This window comes from Anas platyrhynchos, chromosome 37, assembly GCF_047663525.1.
Source record: "Anas platyrhynchos isolate ZD024472 breed Pekin duck chromosome 37, IASCAAS_PekinDuck_T2T, whole genome shotgun sequence".
Taxonomy (NCBI): domain Eukaryota; kingdom Metazoa; phylum Chordata; class Aves; order Anseriformes; family Anatidae; genus Anas; species Anas platyrhynchos.
This window is the reverse complement of record NC_092625.1, coordinates 2957893-2979042: the sequence shown is the minus strand read 5'-3', so window position 1 is coordinate 2979042 and position 21150 is coordinate 2957893. Positions and strand designations below refer to the sequence as shown.

Sequence of the window (21150 nt, the reverse complement as noted above, 5' to 3'; positions counted from 1 at the left end):
GAAAAGAGTGTAACCTGAGCATGACAGAAATGGTATGGAATAAGGGGTGGAGAGGTGTCCTGGTTTCAGTTAGAACAGAATTAATTTTCTTCCTAGGAGCTGGTGGAATGCTGTGTTTTGGCTTGGGATGAGCAGAGTGCTGAGAACACCCCGATGCTTTAATTGTTGCAGAGCAGTGCTTACACCAAGCCAAGGACATCTCAGCCTTTTGCTCTGTCCTGCCAACGGGCAGGCTGGGGGTGCAGTAAGAGCTGGGAGGGGACAGAGCCAGGACAGGGGACCCAAACTAGCCAAAGGGGTATTCCATCCCATCTGGGGTCATGCTAAACAATAGATAGGGGTGGCTAGCCGGGGGGAGGGGGCTGGACTGCTCGGGGTGAGGCTGGGCATCGGTCAGCGAGTGGTGAGCAATTGCATTGTGCATCACTTGTTTGTACATATGATTATTACTTTCCTATTATCACCATTGTATTATTCTTATTGTTATTGTTATTTTTGTTATTATTATTTTCCTGTCTTATTAAACTGTCTTTATCTCAACTCACGGGCTTCACTTTGCATTTCTCTCCCCCGTCCCAGAGAGGGAGGGGGGAGGCTGAGCGAACGGCTGCGTGGTGTTTAGCTGCCGGCCGGGTTAAACCACGACAGGGTGGGGACATCAGGGTGGGGACACGGGGACAAGGACATCAGGACAAGGGCATCGGGATGACATCAGGATGGGGACACTGGGATGGGGACATGGGAACATTGGGATGGGGACATCGGGATGACATTGGGTTGGGGACACTGGGACAAGGACATAGGGACGAGGACATCGGGACGAGGACATCAGGGTGGGGACATTGTGGGGGGGACATCGGGATGGGGACAACCCCAATGGGGACATCGAGGACAGGAACATTGGGGGGGAGGGGGAACAAGGTTTGGGGGGACACCGGGACAAGGATGGGGGGGGACAAGGACAAAGAGGGGGGGACACGGGGATGGGGTGGGGACATCGGCGGGGGACCCGCTGTGACCAGACCCCCCCTGTCCCCCTCCCCCCCAAAACTAAACTTTTTTGAGGCCGCGTTGCCAATCCCGCACTTTATTGAACCAAACGGGGTGCGGGGGTGCGGGGTGGCGGTTGGCACCCCCAACATTTTGGGCTCAGAACAGCAAAAAACAGGTAAAACCAGAAACGACGCCTTCCGGCTGCGGCTCCACGCTCAGTCCTGGGGAAGAGAAACCCCCCCAAAAAATGGCGGGGGGGGCAATTTGGGGGGGATCCCCCAAGTTTTGGGGAGGGTCCCCCAATTTTTAGGGGGGTCCCAAGACTTTGGGTGTGAAAACAGGGGCAGGATTTGGGGGGGGTTGTTTTTTTTTGGGGGGGGCATATTTTTTGGGGGGTCCTCAAATTTTCTGGGGGGGTCCAAATTTTTTTTGGGGGGGTCCTCAAATTTGAGGGGGGGGAGCTGGGGGAGGTGTGGGGTGAAAATGGGGGCAGGATTTAGGGGGAGGTGGAAATTGGGGGGGTGCATTTTTGGGTGGGGGGGGCAATTTTTTGGGGGTGCACTTTGGGAGGGGGGAGAGTGAAAATGGGGGGGCAAATTTGGGGGGGGCAAAATTGGGGGGGGATTGGGGTAAAATTGGAGGGGGTATTTGGGGGGGGAGGGTGGAAATGGAGGCAATTTTAAGGTGGGGGGGCTCAAATTTGGGGAGGGGGGAGTAGGGGGGGTAAACAAAAAAAAAAGGGGGGGGCGTTGGGGGGAAATTCTGGGGGGGGGCAACATTTCGGGCCCCCCCCCTCACCTCGATTCCCAGGATGGTGGAGTCAAAGAGGTCCCGGACCTGGGGGGGGGGGAAGCACCCAGGACCCCCCCCTTGGTGTCCCTCCCAGTATGCCCAATAATCCCCCCCAGTCTCCCCAAGTACGCCGAGTGCCCCCCCAATCCCATACCAGTACCCCCCAGTGCCCCCCCAGCATTCCCAGTGCACACCCCAGTCCAATCCCACTACCCCCCAAGTGCCCCCACCAGTGCCCCCCAGTATACCCAGTGCCCCCCCAGTCTCACCCTAGTGCCTCCCAGTCCCCCCCAGTCCCCCTCCAGTGCCCCCCAGTATGCCCAGTGCCCCCCCTATCCCATCCCAGTGCCCTCCCAGTACCTCCCAGTTCCCCCCATTGCCCCCCCCCAGCCCATTTTGAGGGTGCCCCCCCCCCCCCAAATTCACCTGCTGGGGCCGGGAACGCAGAGCTTCCAGGGGGGACGGGGGGGGCCCGCAGCACCGTGGAGGTGACCGCTGGGCTGAGGGGGGGGCTGGGGCCCTGCCAGGTCTCTGGGGGGGGGGGGGGCGATGTGAGACCCCCCCACACACAGGGTTTGTCCCCAAGGACCCCCCCCAATTTGTCACCTCCCTCCCTTGGGGGGGGGGGGGCAGGGACAAGGGGGGGGACAGGGACAAGGGGGGATCACAGGGACAAGGGAGGGGGGAAGATTGGGGGGGGGGCACATTGGGGGGTGGTCCCGGCGGGGCGCTGCCCCCCCCCTCACCTTCCGTGCGCCTCCTCTTTTGGGGGGGCTCGGGGGGCTGCAGGGAGCGGTGGTAGGCGGCCAGGGGGGGCCACGGGGACCGCTCCGGGGGGGTCATCCCCAGCTGCTGGCAGCTCTGCTGCAGGTGGGTCAGCCTGGGGGGGGGGGGACAAAAATTAGGGGGACCCAAAATCCCCACCCCCAGGGAGCCCAAATCCCCCCAGGAAACGCAAATCCCCCCCCAGGGCCCTCAAATTTTCCTCCAAGAACCCCAAATCCCCCCTGCACCCCAAATCCCTCCCCAGGACCCCAAATCCCCCCCCCCAAGGACCCCAACCCCCCCCCCGGACCCCAAATCCCCCTCCTGGAACCCAAATCCCCCCAAGGACCCCAAATCCCCCCCAGGGACCCCAAATGACCCCCCCCCCAGGACCCCAAATATCCCTGAGGACCCCGAATACCCCCTCCCCGCACCCCAAATCCCCCCCCCAGGACCTCAAATCCCCCCCCCAGGACCCCCCCACTCACAGCAGGGCTTGGTCGGGGGGCAGAAGGCGGGGGGAGAACTTGCTGAGCACCTCCAGGAAGGGCAGGTACAGGGGGCCCCCCCCCGGATCCCCCCCTGGACCCCCCTCCGGCCCCTCTTGTAGGGCAAAGGCGATGCCGTCCCTGGGGGGGGGGGCACAGAGCAGGGGGGGGTCAGGCCCGGGACCCCCAAATCCCCCCAGGGCCCCCCAAACCTCCCCAGACTCCCCCAAATCCCTCCAGACCCCCCCGAATTCCTCAGTCCCCCCCCCAAATCCCTCAGCCCCCAAGACCCCCCCAATACCCGAGCCCCCCCAAATACCTCAGACCCCCCCCAAACTCCCCCAACCCCCTTCTCACACACCCAGACCCCCCCAAAAAAACCCAAGCCCCCCCAAATACTCCTGAACCCCCCCAAATACCCCTGACCCCCCCAAAAAAAGCCTGAGCCCCCCCCCCAAATGGCCCCAACCCCCCCAAAATGCCTCCAGCCCCCTTCCCACCACCCCTAAACCCCTTCCCAAGACCCCCACGCAGACCCCCCAAAAAAACTCAAGCCCCCCCCCAAATGCCCCTGGGCCCCCCAAAACCCCACAGCCCCCTCCCATCACCCCAAAACCCCCTCCCATCACCCCAAACCCCCTCCCCACACCCCCAGGACCCCCCCCAAATATCCGTGCCCCCCCCGGTGCCCCCCCCGTTACCGGTGCAGGCGCAGCAGCACTTGGCGGTTGGGTTGGGGGCGGGGGCCGAAGAAGAGGGAGAGGCGGCGCCCCAAATCCCGCAGCCCCCCAAAAGCGGGGACCCCCCGCACCCCGGGGCCGTGCTCCATCAGCAGCTCCGTCATCACCTGGGGGGGGGCACGGTCAGAAAGACCCCAAAATCCCCCTCCCCGGAGTCTCCCCAGTAATCCCAAATCCACCTGGAGCCCCCCAGGGACCCCAAAAGCCCCCCCTGGAGCACCTCAATGACCCCAAATCCATCTGATCCCCCCCCCCCCCCCAAACCTCTGAGAACCCCCCAGGGGACCCCAAAAGCCCCCCCGGAGCCCCCCCCCAATGACCCCAAATCCATCTGACCCCCCCCCGGATGTCCTCAAGCCCCCCAGGGACCCCAAAAGCCCCCCCAGAGTACCCTGATGACCTCAAATCCATCTGAAGCCCACCCCAGAGAACCCCAGAGACCCCAAAAGCCCCCCCAGAGCCCCCCATGACCTCCTGGAGCCCCCTAAGAATCCCAAATCCCCCTCTGGAGCACCCAAGGAACCCCAAATTCCCCTGAAGCCCACCCAGGACATCCTGAAGCCCCCCAAGGAACCCTAAAGCCCCCTCTGGAGCCCCCCCACAACCCCAAATCCCCCTCTGGAGCCCCCCAGGACCAACTGAAGCCCCCAACGTGTCCCCAAAGCTCCCTCTGGAGCCCCCCAGGCCCCCCAAATCCCCCTGAAGCCCCCCCAGGCAACCCATGGACTCCAACCCCCCCCCCTCCCCCATTCCCTGAAGCCCTCCCAGGACCTCCTGGAGCCCCCTGAGGAATCCCAAATCCCCCTCTGGAGCCCCCCAGGACCACAAATCCCCCTCTGGAGCCCCCCCCAGGACCTCCTGGAGCCCCCCCAGGACCTCCAAATCCCCCTGAAGCCCCCCCAGGACCCCCCCGGACCTGCTGCAGGCTGAGCAGCACGACGCGCGCCCACTCCTGGCCGTCCATGCGGCGGATGCACGCCAGCGTCTCCTTGATGATGTCCCCGTACTCGGCGTGAAACTGGGGGGAAACGGGGCGGCACGGGGGGTCCCCAAAGAGCCGAGGGGACAGCAGGGGGGGGGACAGTGTCCCCAGCCCTGTCCCCACCTTGTCATAGTACTTCAAGACGTCGGAGGCGGCGCTGGGCTCCAGGACGTTGTAGATGATGAGCTTGCAGAAGCCGGCCAGCAGCATGCGGTGGCGATGCAGGTCCTCCATGTGTGCCTCGGCAGCATCGGGCTCTACGGGGACAAGGGGACAGCTTGGGGACAGCTTGGGGACACGGAAAGGACGCCAGGAGCAGCTGGGGGAGGTCCTCCGTGGGGTTTGGGGGCACTAAGGGGATGTTGAGGGGATTTGGGGCACCGAAGGGATGCCAGGAGCAGCTGGGAGAAGTCCTTCAGGGGGACTGGGGACATCTTGGGGACACAGGGAACATCTTGGGGACACTGAGGGGACACTAAAGGGACATCTGGAGCAGCTCGGGGAGGTCCTCGATGGGGTTTGGGGGCACTAAGGGGATGTTGAGGGGATTTGGGGCACCGAAGGGATGCCAGGAGCAGCTGGGAGAAGTCCTCCAGGGGGCTTGGGGACATATTGGGGACATTAAGGGGACACAGGGGACATCTTGGGGACACTGAGGGGACATTAAAGGGACACCAGGAGCAGCTGGGGGAGATCCTCCATGGGGTTTGGGGACACTAAGGGGATGCTGAGGGGATTTGGGGCACCAAAGGGATGCCAGGAGCAGCTAGAAGACTTCCAGAGGGTTTGGGGACATCTTGGGGACATCAAAGGGACACAGGAGACATCTTGGGGACACAGAAAGGATGCCAGGAGCAGCTGGGGGAGGTCCTCCGTGGGGTTTGGGGGCACTAAGGGGATGTTGAGGGGATTTGGGGCACTGAAGGGAAGCCAGAACCAGATGGGAGAAGTCCTCCAGGGAGATTGGGGACATCTTGGGGACATCAGAGGGACACAGGGGACATCTTGGGGACACTGAAAGGACACTAAAGGGACACCAGGAGCAGCCAGTGTAGCTCCTCCGTAGGGTTTGGAGGCACTAAGGGGACGTTGAGGGGATTGGGGGCACCAAAGGGATGCCAGGAGCAGCTGGGAGAAGTCCTCCAGGGGGCTTGGGGACATGTTGGGGACACTGAGGACACTAAGGGGACTCAAGGGACATCGAGGGGACAGCCTGGGGATGCCAGGAGCAGCTGGGGGAGGTCCTTGAGAGGGTTTGGGGACACTAAGGGAACATTGAGGGGCCTTGGGACACCAAAGGGATGCCAGGAGCAGCTGGGGATGGTCCTTGAGGGGGCTTGGGAGGGCAAGGGGACACTGAGGGGACACCTGTGGCCATGAGGGCCACCTGGGGGCTACCAGGGCCACCTGTGGACCACCTTAGGGACATGAGGGGACATCTTGGGGTCACCAAGGACATGTCAGAAACACCCTGAGGCCACAAGGGACTGCTCGGAGATGTCCTGGGGCCACTTTGGGGCCACTTGGGCCACTTGGGGACCACCAGGGCCACCTGGGGACCACCTTGGGGACACCAGAGGACACCCTGGGGACAAGAGGGGACACCTTGGGGACATGAGGGGACATCTCCGAGCCACCAGAGCCACGCCAAAGACATCTTGAGGCCACCAGGGCCTGCTCGGAGATGTCCTGGGGCCACCCTAGGGCCATCGGGGCCACCTGGACCGCTTTGGGGCCACCTCACGAGCACAGGGGCCACCTGGTGCTCACCGGGGCCACCTTGGAGACGGGTTGGGGACGCGTTGGGGACCTCACCGTCACCGTCCCTGTCCCCAGGGCTGAAGACGTGGTCGAGGAGCACGGCGGCCAGCTGGGAGCGCAGCTCCACGTCGGGCACCAGCCGCAGTGGGGCCAGCGCCGCCCCGGCCCCGCGTGTCCCCGAGGGGCCCAGCACCAGCAGGAGGTCACTCAGCACCACGAAGGCCTTGGGGACAACGGGGACAACGGGGACAAGGTCGGCACGGGGCCACCGAGGTGCCACCTCGCCCTCTGTCCCCTCGCTGTCACCTGCTCCCGGACGCCGGCGTCGCCGTTGGAGAGGCAGCTCTGGCACAGGGCGCAGAAGGAGGTGGTTTTGTCCTTCAGGCTCAGCAGCTGCTCCTGGGGACAGCCGGGTGGCATTTGGGGACAGCCGGCTGGCACCTGGGGATGTCCCCAAGCCGGGGCCACGTCCTCGCAAAGAGGGGGTTGTCCCCCTGTTGTCCCCTCCCCGTTGTCCCCTTGTTGTCCGTCGCCACCCCAGGGTGGTGGCGCTGCGGTCCCTGTCCCCATGTCCCTGTGTCCTATTTCTGTCCCCATGTCCCTGTCCCTGTCCCCATGTCCTATCCCTGTCCCCATGTTCATGTCCCTGTCCCTGTGTCCTATTCCTGTCCCCATGTCCTGTCCCCATGTCCCCATCCACGTCCCCATGTCCTATTCCTGTCCCTGTGTCCTATTCTTGTCCCAATGTCCCCATCCATGTCCCCATGTCCATGTTCCTGTCCCCCTGTCCTGTCCCCGTGTCCTATCCCTGTCCCCATATCCTGTCCCTGTCCCCTGCCCCATGTCCCTCTGTCCCCATGTCCCCAGCCCCGCCCAGTGTCCCCACATCCCCGTCCCCACACCCCTGCCCCCTTCCCAACGTCCCCAAACCCCCAAGTCCCTGTCCCCACAGCGTCCCCATGTCCCCATCCCCTTCCCCAGTTTCCCCAGTTGTCCCCAGTGTCCCCAGTTGTCCCCATGTCCCCAAGCTCACCTGGGGGACGTCGGTGTTGGCCAGCCGCGACAGCTCCCAGAGGATGTGGAAGTGGGCGCAGGTGATGGCGGGGACAAGGAGCTGTGGGGACACACAGTGGCCTCGTGTCCCCTCCCTGGAGTTGTCCCCAATGTCCCCAGTGTCCCCAGTGTCCCCCAGTGTCCCCAGTGTCCCCAGGTACCTGCGGGGGCACCTCGCCCGTGTCGGCCGCGCGCCGCAGGAGGAGGGTGCAGGGCTCGAAGAGCTGCCAGGGCGTCAGGTCGTGGGCGCTGCGGGGACAGGGACAGGGACAGGGGACATGGGGACAGGGGATATGGGGACATGGAGGTGGGGACATGGGGACAGGAAGATGGGGACAGGGACACTGGGAAGGGGATGGGGACACTGGGAAGGGGACAGGGACATGGAAATGGGGACAGGGACACTGGGAAGGGGACGGGGATACTGGGAAGGGGACAGGGACATTGGGAAGGGGACATCAGGGAATACTAGGGACATGGGAATAGGGGGAAAGGGGACAGGGACATGGGGCCAGTGCCCCAGGGGATGGGGGGGCACGCTTGGGGACACATTGGGGACACTTTGGGGACGGGGGGGGACACATTGGGGACACATTGGGGACACGTTGGGGACACTTTGGGGACACATTGGGGACACGTTGGGGACACGTTGGGGACACGCCGGGGACACGTTGGGGACGGGGGGACACGTTGGGGACACGTTGGGGACACGGGGCACACTTGAAGAGGACGGAGAGGCGCTTTAGGGTGGCGGCGGCGCTGTACAGCTCCTCCTCGTCCAGGGACGGCAACTGCGGGGGGTGGACAGGGGGTTGGGGACAGCTGGGGACACCCCGGGGGGCTGGGGACACCCCAACACCCCCAGCCCAGCTCTAAGCCCCCCAACCCACCCCAAATCCATCCCAAATCCCATACAACCCCCCCAAATCCCCCCAAAACCCCCTATAATCCCCCCGAATCACGCCCTAAATCCCTCCAAAATGCTCTATAATCCCCCCTAAACTCCCTCAAATCCCCTATAATCCCTCCAAATCCCTCCAAAACCACCCCAAATCCCCCCCAAATCCCCTAAACCCCCCCCAATCCCCTCTAAACCCCCAAATCCCCCCATAATCCCCCTGAATCCCCCCCAAATCCCCCCATAATCCCCTCCAAATCCCTCCAAACCCACCCCAAATCCCCTATAACCCCTCTGAATCCCCCCAAATCCCCTATAACCCCCCTAAATCCCTCCAAAATGCTCTATAATCCCCCCTAAACTCCCCCAAACCCCTATAAACCCTCCAAATCCCTCCAAACCCACCCCAAATCCCCCCCAAATCCCCCATAGCCCCTCTGAATCCCCCCCGAATCCCCTCTAAGCCCCCTGAATCCCCCCAAAACCCCTATAATCTCCCCAAATACCCCAAAATCCCCTCTAACCCCCCCTAAATCCCCCTATAATCCCCTCTAACCCCACCAAATCCCCCCCAAACCCCCTATAATCCCCTCAAATCCCCCCAAATCCCCTCTAACCCCCCCAAATCCCCTATAGCCCCCCGTACCCGCAGCAGGCGGTGGCAGCGCTCCCCCAGCAGGTCCCCCATGCCCCCATCCCCACCCCATTACCACCCCAAATCTTCCCCAAACTCCTCCTAAACCCTCCCAAATCCCCTATAACCCCCCCAAATCCCCCTATAACCCCCCTGAATCCTCCCCAAATCCCCTATAACGCCCCCCAAATCCCTCCAAAATGCTCTATAATCCCCCCTAAACTCCCCCCAAACCCCTTATAATCCCCCTGAGTCCCCTCCAAATCCCCTATAGCCCCCCCAAAACCCCCTATAATCCCCCTGAATCCCCCCCAAATCCCCTCTAACTCCCCCAAACCCCCCCCAAATCCCCCCCAAAACCCCCTATAATCTCCCCGAATCCCCCCAAATCCCCTCTAACCCCCCCAAATCCCTCCAAACCCACCCCAAATCTCCCCAAATCCCCTCTAACCCCCCCTAAATCCCCCTATAATCCCCTATAACCACCCAAATCCCCCTGAATCTCCCCCAAATCCCCTATACCCCCCCAAACCCCCCTATAACCCCCTCCATATCCCCCCAAATCCCCCCCAAATCCCCTATAACCCCTCCGAATCCCTCCAAATCCCCCCCCAAATCCCCCCAAACCCTCTATAACCTCCATAAATGCCCCCAAACTCCCCCTATAACCCCCCAACCCACCCCAAATCCCCCCAAAACCCCTTATAATCCCCCCCAAATCCCGTATAACCCTTCTGAATCCCCCCAAATCCCCTATAACCCCCCCAAATCCCTCCAAAATGCTCTATAATCCCCCCAAACTCCCCCCAAACCCCTTATAATCCCCCTGAATCCCCCCCAAATCCGCTCTAACCCCCCCAAATCCCTCCAAACCCACCCCAAATCCCCCCAAATCCCCTCTAACCCCCCCTAAATCCCCCTATAATCCCCTATAACCCCCTCCAAATCCCCCCAAATCCCCTATAGCCCCTCCGAATCCCTCCAAATCCCCCCCAAATCCCCCCAAACCCTCTATAACCTCCATAAATGCCCCCAAACTCCCCCTATAACCCCCCAAACCCACCCCAAATCCCCCCCAAACCCCTTATAATCCCCCTGAATCCCTCCGAATCCCCCCCAAATCCCCCCCAATCCCCTCTATACCCGCAGCAGGCAGTGGCAGCGCTCCCCCAGCAGGTCCCCCAGGCGGCTCCTCACCAGCTCCCCGCGCCCCCGCAGCGGCAGCCGGGGGTCGCAGAGGGCCCCCAGGGCTCGGGAGGCCACCCCCAGCACCTCCGGCCCCGTGTGCTTCTGCACCAGCTCCTGCAGCTGCGCCAGCGCCTGCTCCAGGGGCTGCGGGGTATGGGGTGGGGGTCACGGCCACCCCAAAGGGCCAGGGGACCCTATGGGGAACGGGGACCCCAAAGGGCCAGGGGACACGGGGACCCTCTGGGGAATGGGGACCCCAAAGGGTGAGGGGACACGGGGACCCTATAAAGATTGGGGACACGGGGACCCTATGGGGAATGGGTGACCGTATAAGGATTGCGGACATGGTGATCCCAAAGGGTGAGGGGACACGGGGACCCTATGGGGAACGGGGACCCCAAAGGGCAAGGGGACACGGGGACCCTATAAGGACTAGGGACATGGTGACCCTATATGGATTGGAGACATGGGGACCCCAAAGGGTGAGGGGACACGGGGACCCTATGGGGAATGGGGATCCCAAAGGGCAAGAGGATGTGGCGACCCTATAAGGATTGGGGAAATGGTGACCCTATAAAGATTGCGGACATGGTGACCCCAAAGGGTGAGGGGACATGGTGACCCTATAAGGATTGGGGACACAGGAACCCTATAACGATTGGGGACACGGGGACCCTATAAGGACTGGGGACACGGGGACCCTATGGGGAAGGGGTGACCCTTTAAGGATTGGGGACATAGGGACCCCAAAGGGTGAGGGGACACGGGGACCCTATGGGGAATAGGGAACCCAAAGGGCAAGGGGACACAGTGACCCTATAAGAATTGGGGACATGGGGATCCCAAAGGGCAAGGGGACACGGTGACCCTATAAGGATTGGGGAAACGGGGACCCCAAACAGAGAGGGGACACAGGGACCCCAAAGGGTGAAGGGACATGGGGACCCTATGGGAAATGGGTGACCCTATAAGGACTGGGGGACATGGTGATCCCAAAGGGTGAGGGGACACGGGGACCCTATGGGGAACGGGGATCCCAAAGGGCAAGGGGACACGGGGACCCTATAAGGATTGGGGACACGGGGAACCCAAAGGGCCAGGGGACACGGCGACCCTATAAGGATTGGGGACACGGTGATCCCAAAGGGTGAGGGGACACGGGGACCCTATGGGGAATGGGTGACCCTAAAATGATTGGGGACATGGTGACCCCAAAGGGCGAGGGGACATGGTGACCCTATAGAACTGGGTGACCCTATAGGGTTGGGACCAGATGACCCAATAGGACTGGGTGACCCTACAGGATCGGGGCCAGGTTACCCTATAAGGACTGGGTGACCCTATAGGACCAGCTGACCCTATACGGTTGGGACCGGGTGACCCTATAGGGACCAGATGAACCTATAGGACTGGAGCCAGGTGACACTATAGGGTTGGGACCAGCTGACCCTATAGCATTGGGACCAGGTGACCCTATAAGGACTGGGTGACCCTAAAGGACCAGGTGACCCTATAGGATTGGGGCCAGGTGACCCTCTAAGGACCAGATGACCCTATAAGGACAGGGTGACCCTATAGGACCAGGTGACCCTGTAGGGACCAGGTGGCCCTATAGAACTGGTGCTAGGTGACCCTATAAGAACCAGGTGATCCTATAGCACTGAGTGACCCTATAGGGTTGGGACCGGCTGACCCTATAGGATTGGGGCCAGGTGACCCTAAAAGGACCAGGGGACCCTAAAGGACTAGGTGACCCTACAGGATTGGGGTCAGGTGACCCTATAAGGACTGGGTGACCCTAAAGGACCAGCTGACCCTACAGGATTGGGGCCAGGTGACCCTATAAGGACCAGGGGACCCTAAAGGACCAGCTGACCCTATAGGATTGGGGTCAAGTGACCCTATAAGGACCAGGTGACCCTAAAGGACCAGCCGACCCTATAGGATTGGGGTCAGGTGACCCTATAGGGCCGGCTGACCCTATAGGGCCTGCGCTCACCCTCTCCAGCCGCGCGGTGCAGTAGACGCTGAGCTCGAAGCAGCTCAGCACCTCCAGCAGCGGCGTCACCTTCTCCTCGTCCGCCGAAAACTTTTTGGGGGGGTCACAGGGAGTGAGGGGGGGTCACCCGGGTGTCCCCCCACCCCAAAAATGTCCCCGAGGCCCCCCCGGGGTCCCCTCACCTTGGCCAGCAGCCGGGGCAGGATGGGGGCCAGGCAGAGGCTGAGCCGCGAGCGCTGCTCCGTCACCGCCCGCCTCCCCTTGGGGGGCGCCTGGGGGGGGGGCACAGGTGACAATGACGACAATGACCCCCCCCCGGACAATGACACCCCCCCGGGGACAATGACACCCCCTGGGGGTCAATGATACCCCCCCGGGGGTCACTGACACCCCATCAGGTGGCACTGACCCCCCCCAGGTGACAGCGACCCCCCAAAGGGGACACTGAGACCCCCCCTTGGGGATAATGACCCCCCCCAGTGACAGTGACACCCAGGTGACAGTCACCCCCAGGTGACACCGCCCCCCCCTACCTTGCGGGTGGGTCCCCGTCCCACTGGGGGCCCCTCCCCCGCCGCCCGCTTGGCGCTGGCCGCCAGGATCTCCACCAGGGCCTTCTCCTGCTGGTCGCTGAGCGCTGGGGGGGGAACTGGGATGGACTGGGAGGGACTGGGACGGGACTGGGAGGGGGGTGGGGGGGACTGGGGGGGACTGGGATGGACTGGGACGGGGGCTGGGACAACTGGGATGGACTGGGAGGGACTGGGAGGGGGCTGGGGGGAGAATGGGATGGACTGGGAAGGACTGGGAAGGACTGGGAGGGGGTTGAGGAGGTTCCCAGTGCCCCCCAGCTCCCCCCAGTATCATCCCAGTGTCCCCTGGCGCCATCCCAGTGCCTCCCAGTGACCCCTGGTGCCCACCCAGTTATCCCCAGTTCCTCCCAGTCCCATCCCAGTACTCCCCAGTACCCCCCAGTGCCTCCCAGTTCTTCCCAGTGCCCTCCCAGTGCCCCCTGGCATCATCTCAGTGCACCCCAGTCCCATCCCAGTCCCTCCCAGTGCCCCCTGGTGCCACCTTAGTGCCTCCCAGTCCTTCCCAGTGCCCCCTAGCGCCCTCCCAGTGCCTCCCAGTCCCCTCCCAGTGGCTCCCAGTTGCCCACCCTCCTCGGGGGCCTCCTCCAGCAGCAGCCCCACGGCCGTGTCCCAGTCCCGCAGCTGGGTCCCGGCGCAGTCCCAGAGGATGTCCACGAGGTACGCGGCGTGATGGTGGAGCTGGGGACAGGGACAGCGCTGGCACCCGGGGTCCCTTGGGTGTCCCCTGGGGTCACCCGGGGTCTCTTGGGTGTCACCAGAGATCCCTTGGGTGTCTTCTGGGTGTCACCCAGAGTCCCTTAGGTGTCCCCAGGGTGTCCCTGGGTGTCCCTGGGTGCCCCCAGACTGTCCCCAGGGTGTCCCCAGGGTGTCACCTCGCTCTCGATGAAGAAGGTCAGCAGCAGGCGGAAGAAGCTGCGGTTGTCCCCGCTGCCGGGGGACGGCTCGGTGTCACCCTCGTGCCGCGGGGACAGCAGGCTGGGGACAAGGACAGGGGGTGACATTGGGAAGGGGACAGCGGGGGGGGGACGACACAAAGGGACACAAGAAATGGGGACAGGGGGATTCTGTGGGGACAGGGACAGGGTTGGGGACACAAAGGGACATGGGATGGGGACAGGGGGGTCCCATGGGGATGGGGACAGGGTTGGGGACATAAAGGAACACAGGATGGGGACAAGGGGGTCCCATGGGTGTGGGGACAGAGTTGGGGACACAAAGGGTCCGGAGGGGACAAGGCAGGACCGGGTGCCACCATCCCCACGGGAACATCCCCAGGTGCCACCAAGCCTCGCACCCGGTGGCAGCACCGACTGGGGACGATACCCGGGGGGTGACACCGAGAGGGGACAGGGGACAGGGGAGGTGACACAGGAGGGGACAAGGGGGTGGCCCGGCCTCACCTGCGGTAGAGGAAGAGGCCGGCGGCGGTGGCGAGGGGACGGCGGCTGCAGAAGACGGCCGGGTAGACGCGGTGACAATCGGCCTCCGTCAGCGCCTCGGCCACCGTGCTGGGGTGACAACGGGGACACCGCTGTCCCCCGGCTGTGTCCCCTGTCCCCGAGCCGTGTCCCAACCCCCAGCCCCGTGTCCTGCCTGGCTTCGTCTCGCCCGTTTTGTGTCCCCCTTGGTGCTCTCAGACCCTAACCGGTGTCCCCAGTGTCCCCATCCCCCGTGTCCCCAACGTCCCCAATGCCCCCAATGTCCCCCTTGTCCCCAATGTCCCCCCCATGTCCCTCTTGTCCCCAATGTCCCCCCCATGTCCCTCTTGTCCCCCATGCCCCCCCGTCCCCAATGTACCCCTTTTCTCCCCATCCCCAATGTTCCCCTGTCCCAAATGTCCCCAATGACCCCAACATCCCCAATGTCCCCCTTGTCCCCCCCCATATCCCCAATATCCCCATGTCCCCAGTGTCCCATGTCCCCAACGTCCCCATGTCCCCCTTGTCCCCCATGTCCCCAATGTCCCCCTGTCCCCAATGTCCCCATTATCCCCAATGTCCCCCATGTCCCCAGTGTCCCCCCCTTGTCCCCAATGTCCCCCCCCATGTCCCCAACATCCCCAACATCCCCCTGCCCCCAATCCCCAATGCTCCCCATGTCCCCGATGTCCCCAAGGTCCCCCCCATGTCCCCAGTGTCCCCAACATCCCCCAGGCCCCCCCCCATGTCCCCAGTGTCCCCAACATCCCCCATGTCCCCAGTGTCCCCAAACTCACTCCAGCATCACCGTCAGCAGCTTCACCACCTCCACGGCCACCACGGGGTCCTTGTCCTGCACCATGGACACCAAGCGGGCCTGGGGGGGGGGGACACACCCGTTGTCACCCCCTGGGGACCTCGGCAGGGAGGTGACAGCGTTGGGGACACGGGGGGGGGACACGCTCACCTTGAAGCGCCCGGTGAAGAGCTCCATGTGCGCGGCCGTGTCCCGGCGGGCGTACAGCCCCTGCAGCGCCCGCACGCAGCGCAGACGCACCTCCCCCTGCTGCGGGTCCCCAAGTGTCCCCAAGTGTCCCCAAGGGTCCCCTCCCGGCCACAAAGGTCCCCAAGGGTCTCCTCTCCTAACCCCAAGTGTCCCCTCCCAGCCCCAAGGGTCCCCCATCCTGCTCCCAAAGGTCCCCAGCCATCTCCTCCTGGCCCCAAGTGTCCCTAAGTGTCCCCACGGATCCCCTCCCAATCCCAAAGGTCCCCAAATGTCCCCTCTCCCAGCCCCAAGTGTCCCCAAGTGTCCCCCACCCCGGACCCTGTGGTCCCCAGCCAGCTCCTCCTGGTCCCAAGTGTCCCCAAACGTCCCCAAAGGTCCCCTCCTGGCCCCAAAGGTCCCCAAGTGTCCCCTCCCAGCCCCAAGTGTCCCCTATCCTGGCCCCAAAGGTCCCCAGCCAGCTCCTCCGGGTCCCAAGTGTCCGCAAGCGTCCCCAAGTGTCCCCCATCCTGGCCCCAAAGGTCCCCAGGTGTCTCTTCTCCTGACCCCAAATGTCCCCAAGTGTCCCCTCCCGGCCCCAAAGGTCCCCAAGTGTCCCCCATCCTGCTCCCAAAGGTCCCCAGCCGTCCCCTCCTGGCCCCAAGGTCCCCAAGTGTCTCCTCTCCTGGCTCCAAGTGTCCCCATGGATCCCCAAGGGTCCCCTCCTGGCCTCAGGTGTCCCCAAGTGTCCCCTCTCCCAGCCCCAGTGGTCCCCAAGTGTCCCCCATCCTGGACCCTGTGGTCCCCAGCCAGCCCCTCCTGGCCCCAAAGGACCCCAAGTGTCTCTTCTCCTGGCCCCAAGTGTCCCCAAGTGTCCCCAAGGGTCCCCTCCCAGCCCCAAAGGTCCCCAAGTATCTCCTCTCCTGATGCCAAGTGTCCCCTCCTGCTCCCAAGCGTCCCCAAGTGTCCCATCCTGGCCCCAAAGGTCCCCAAGTGTTCCCTCTCCCAGTCCCAAAGATCCCCAAGTGTCCCTCCCAGGGAACCCCATGTCCCCAAGGTGTCCCCCAAGGCGTCCCTGTGTCCCCAAGGTGCCCCCATGTCCCTGGGGCATCCCCACGGTGTCCCCATGTCCCCAAGGTGTCCCCACATCCCTGAGGCATCCCCACAGTGTCCCCGTGTCCCCAGTGTGTCCCCACGTCCCCCAGGTGTCCCTATGTCCCTGATGTTTCACCGAGGTGTCCCCATGTCCCTGAGGTGTCCCCAAGGTGCCCCCATGTCCCCGGGGCATCCCCACATCCCTGAGGCATCCCCACGGTGTCCCCGCGTCCCCAGTGTGTCCCCAAGGTGTCCCCGAGGTGTCACCACAGTGTCCCCATGCCCCCCAGCTGTCCCTGTGTCCCCAAGATACCCCCACGCTCCCATAGCTGTCCCTGTGTCCCCAAGGCATCCCCATGTCCCCACGGTGTCCCCACGCCCCCCAGCTGTCCCCGTGTCCCCGAGGTGTCCCCAGGATGTCCCCACCTTGTCGTGCAGGGTCCAGCTGAGGTACCTGAGGTGGCCGTCGGTGAGGAAGGAGGCCGGGAAGCTGCACATCCACGTCCCCAGCTCCTCCATGCACAGCGCGCGCACGTCGGGCACCACGTCCCTGGGGGGGGGACAGCGCCTTGGGGACACCGCCACGGGGACAGCGCCACGGGGACAGCGCCACGGGGACACCCCGTCGGGGACACCACAACGGGGACACCGCCACGGGGACAGCGCCTTGGGGACACCACCACGGGGACACCACGGCCCCGACACGCTCGGAGTCCCCAGGGCCACCCCAGGGACCCCCGTGTCCTGGTGACAACGTCCTGGTCCCGGTCCCCAACCTCTCCTGGTGATGTTCTCCGAGGAGAACCCAACTTGGTTCCGTCCCAGTTCCAAACCGGTCCCAGTTCCCAACCACAACTGGTGATGTTCTCCAAGGAGAACCCAACTTGGTTCCGTCCCAGTTCCAAACTGGTCCCAGTTCCAAACCCTTACTGGTGACGTTCTCTGAGGAGAACCCAACTTGGTTTCGTCCCAGTTCCAATCTGGTCCCAGGTCCCAACTGGTCCCAGTCCCCAACCCCTCCTGGTGACGTTCTCCAAGGAGAACCCAACTTGGTTCCATCCCAGTTCCAGACTGGTCCCAGGTCCCAACCACAACTGGTGACGTTCTCCAAGGAAAACTCAACTTAGTTTCATTCCCAGATGCAAACTGGTCCCAGTTCCCAACTGGGCTGTCCCCAGTGCCACCACAGTGACAACCCCTCCTGGTGACAACCTTCTCCAAGGAGAACCCAACTTGGTTGCGTCCCAGTTCCAAACTGGTCCCAGTCCCCAACTGGGCTCTCCCCACTGGCTCCAGTCCCTAACCACGCTGTTCCCAGTGCCACCCACTGCCACCCAGTGCCCCCAGCACCACCCCAGTGCTGCCCAGCACCATGCAGTGCCGCCCAGAGCCACCCCAGTGCCACCCAGTATCCTCCAGCATCACCCCAGTGCCCTCCAGCACCACCCCAGTGCCCCCTAGCACCATCCCAATGCCACCCAGTGCCCCCCAGCACCACCCCAATGCCACCCAGTGCCACCCAGTGGTACCCAGTTCCGCCCAGCACCACTCCAGCGCCCCCCCACCTGTATCGGTGCACGAAGACCCCCTTGAAGATGGCGTTCATCACGGCCTCCATCTCCTCCTGCTGCTCCTGGAGCTGGACGGCACCCACGGGCGTCACCGGGGCGCCCGTGCCCGTGTCCCCACCGCGTCCCCAAACGTCACCCACCTCCCGCAGCGTCTCCTGCAGCACCTCCAGCTTGCCGGGGGCTCTCCGGGGGGGGCTTTTCCCCCTTTCGGCCTCGTAGAGCCTCCGGGTGTTGTCGCGGCGCTGGCTCAGCCCCAGCGCCACCTCCACCAGCACCGTCATCAGCTTCATGGCTGGGGACAGCGGGACGGTGGCGGGGGGGCGTCGGGGACACCCGGCGGGTGACAAGTTGGGGGTGGGGGGTGTCACCTACCTGCCAAGGTGGCCGTGTGGCGGAAGGCGCGCACTTGGGAGTCGGCGAGGCTGGTGAGCAGCGCGGTGAGGCCGCCGAGGAGGAAGCCATCGTAGAGGACGGCGTGGCGGCTCCGCAGGGCCACCGCTGTCACCACGGCCCCAAAAGAGGCCCGAAAACGGCGCCACGGCCCCGTGGAGAGGGACAGGGGGTAGTCGGAGGAGTCCTGGGGGGGGACATGGGGGCAGAACGGGGACACGAAGGGATGAGGCGGCGGGGATGGACAGGGGGGAAATGGGGGCGGAAAGGGAGAAAATGGGGGTGGGAAGAGACAAAATGAGGGGGACGTAAAGGGACAAAGTGGTGGGGATGCAAAGGGGGAAAATGGGGACAGAAAGGGAAAAAATGGGTGGCAGAAAGGGGTGAAATTGGGAATGGAAAGGGACAAAATGGGGGGGACATAAAGGGACAAAATGGGGACGTAAAAGGACAAAATGTGGGGACAAAAAGGGACAAAATGGGGACACAAAGGGAAAGAATGGGTGGCAGAAAGGGGTGATGAATTTGGGGACGCAAAGGGACAAAATGTGGGGACGCAAAGGGACAAAGTGGTGGGGATGCAAAGGGACAAGATGGCGGCGTCAAAGCAGTGACAAGATGGCTGCCTCACAGAGGTGAGAAAACGGTAACAGCGCATAAAACTAAAGTATCAGGGACACAAGGGACAAAATGCTGCAGTCACAAAAGGGACAAAATGGAGGGGACGCAAAGGGATGAAGTGGCAGGGACGCAAGGGGACAAGATGGCGGCATCACACTGGTGACAAGATGGCCGCCTCACAGAGGAGACAAGATGGCCGCCTCACAGAGGAGACAAGATGGCGGCATCCCCACACCATCACACATCCCCCAGTACCTCGCTGAAGGTCTCGGTCAGCCGCTGGATGATCTCGGTGTTCTGCTGCTCCCGCAGCATGGCCAGCGTCACCGTGCCTGCCGGGAGGGGACACGGCGGGTGACGGGGACGTCCCCCAGGGGGGTGACAGGGGGACGGGGAGTGGGGCGGCCGCACCTCGGCAGCCGCAGGAGCGGACGATGAAGTTGACGAGCTCCAGGAAGGCCGGCTCCCGGTCCCGCTTGTAGCCTTGCAGCCACTCGTCCACCGCCACCTGCGGGCACAGTGACACGTGGTGACACGTGGTGACACGTGGTGACATGTGGTGGCACGTGGTGGCACGTGGTGACATGTGGTGGCCTGTGGTGACACGTGGTGGCCCCACATTTGAGCAAATGCCCCCCCCCCCATGTCCCCTTCCCAAGGTGGACACGTCCCCGTGTCCCTTTGGGAGCTGGTTTTGCTCGCGTGTCCCTTTATCCCTGTGTGTCCCTGTGCCCCCCAACATGTCCCCATGTCCCCCCCTGTCCCCATGTCCCCCCCTGTCCCCGTGTCACCTCGATGGCCACCCTGCCGTCCATGACAGCCTGGTAGAGGACGTTCTCCTCCGAGCTGCTGCCGTCCTCGCTGGGCTCCCTCCGGGGATGTCTGGGGACCTGCGGAGGTGACACGGGGGTGACAAGGGAGGGCACGGCTTTGGGGACGGGGACGGGGACAAAGGGGACACGTACAGGGCGGGGGCCGGGCCCCCCCTGAGCCCCCCGCTTCTCCTGCAGGGTGGCCTCGAAGTCGCTGCTGGAGTCGTTGTCACTGCTGCTGGTGTCCCTGTGGGGACAGTGGGGACAGCGAGGGGGGGGGCTGTTGTCACCTCCCCCCCCCAAAAAAAAAAAACAAAAAAAAAAACACAACTCACGTGCTGGGGGGGGAGCTGGGGGGCGGGTCCTGGGGACCAGCTGGTCGCTTTGAGGACATGGTGAAATCTGCGGTGGGGGGGGGGACACAGGTTGGGGGGTGTTGGAAGCCCCCCCATTTGGAGAGGGCCCCCCCCAGGTCCTGCAGAATGGGGATGTGGGGGGGGCAAACACCCCCCATGAGTCGTTTGGGGGGAGACCCCAAACACCCCCTGAGGTTACACGGGGGGGACCCAAAGCCCCCCAGAGTCACATTGGGGGGTGTCCCAAAGCCCCTCAAGGTCACTCGGGGGGGGACCCAAAGCCCCCAACCCCCCCGGGGCCATTTGGGGGGGGGCCCAAGGCCCCCAACCCCCCCCCCCGAGCAGTGTGGGACGGTCCCAAGGCCCCTCAAGGCCCCTCAAGGCCCCTCAAGGCCCCCCAGGGTCACACTGGGGGGGGGTCCCAAGGCCCCAAAACCCTTCAGGGTAATGTGGGGGGGTCCCAAGCCCCCCCTGGGGTCACGTGAAGGGGGCTCTCCCCCCCCCCGCCTGCCTCGCCTCGCGCCGCCTCACCTCTCCCCTGCCCGCACCTGCGCCCGGCCCGCAGCGCGCACGCTCACAAACAGGGGGCGGGGCCTGGGGAAGGGGGGCGGGGCCTGCGGGGCCCAGAGGAGGGCCCCTGTGGCCTGGGGTCCCTATATTGCCCTATAGCCAGTTCCCTATAACGCTCTATAACCAAGTCCCTATAGCAGCACCCTGTGGTCTGCGGTCCCTATAGGATCCTATAGGTGGGCCCCTATAGCCCCCTATTGGCCCAGGTTCCCTGTAGGGCTCTATAGGGCCCTATGGCCTGGGGTTCCTATAGGACCCTATAGGCGTCTTCCTATGGCCCTCTATGTCCCAGGGTCCCTATAGGACCCTATAGGTCCCTATAGGTCCCTAAAGCCCTATAGGTCCCTATGGCCCTCTATGGCTCTATAGGTCCCTATAGGGCTCTATAGAGCCCTATGGCGTGGGTCCCTATAGGGCCCTATAGCTGGGTCCCTATGGCCCCTATGGCC

At 63.7% G+C, this 21150-nt stretch overlaps 1 protein-coding gene across 1 annotated transcript; it reads right to left on the bottom strand.

The window, feature by feature from the left end:
• Window positions 1-1130: 1130 nt before the first annotated feature.
• LOC113840493 (cohesin subunit SA-3-like) lies at window positions 1131-20230 on the bottom strand. Its single transcript, XM_072032275.1, has 30 exons — window positions 20111-20230; window positions 19929-20022; window positions 19755-19853; window positions 19375-19471; window positions 19219-19295; window positions 18325-18529; window positions 18093-18244; window positions 17947-18020; window positions 16808-16931; window positions 15272-15370; window positions 15102-15181; window positions 14287-14394; window positions 13759-13861; window positions 13453-13564; window positions 12827-12930; window positions 12476-12565; window positions 12294-12383; window positions 10250-10438; window positions 8295-8365; window positions 7736-7823; window positions 7555-7635; window positions 6828-6920; window positions 6531-6744; window positions 4884-5017; window positions 4695-4796; window positions 3740-3885; window positions 3039-3179; window positions 2532-2665; window positions 1792-1830; window positions 1131-1214 (listed from the first exon to the last, which is right to left on the bottom strand). Exons 1-29 carry the CDS (start codon window positions 20167-20169, stop codon window positions 1814-1816), a joined length of 3177 nt encoding a protein of 1058 aa, XP_071888376.1. The 5' UTR covers window positions 20170-20230; the 3' UTR covers window positions 1131-1214; window positions 1792-1813.
• Window positions 20231-21150: the final 920 nt, after the last annotated feature.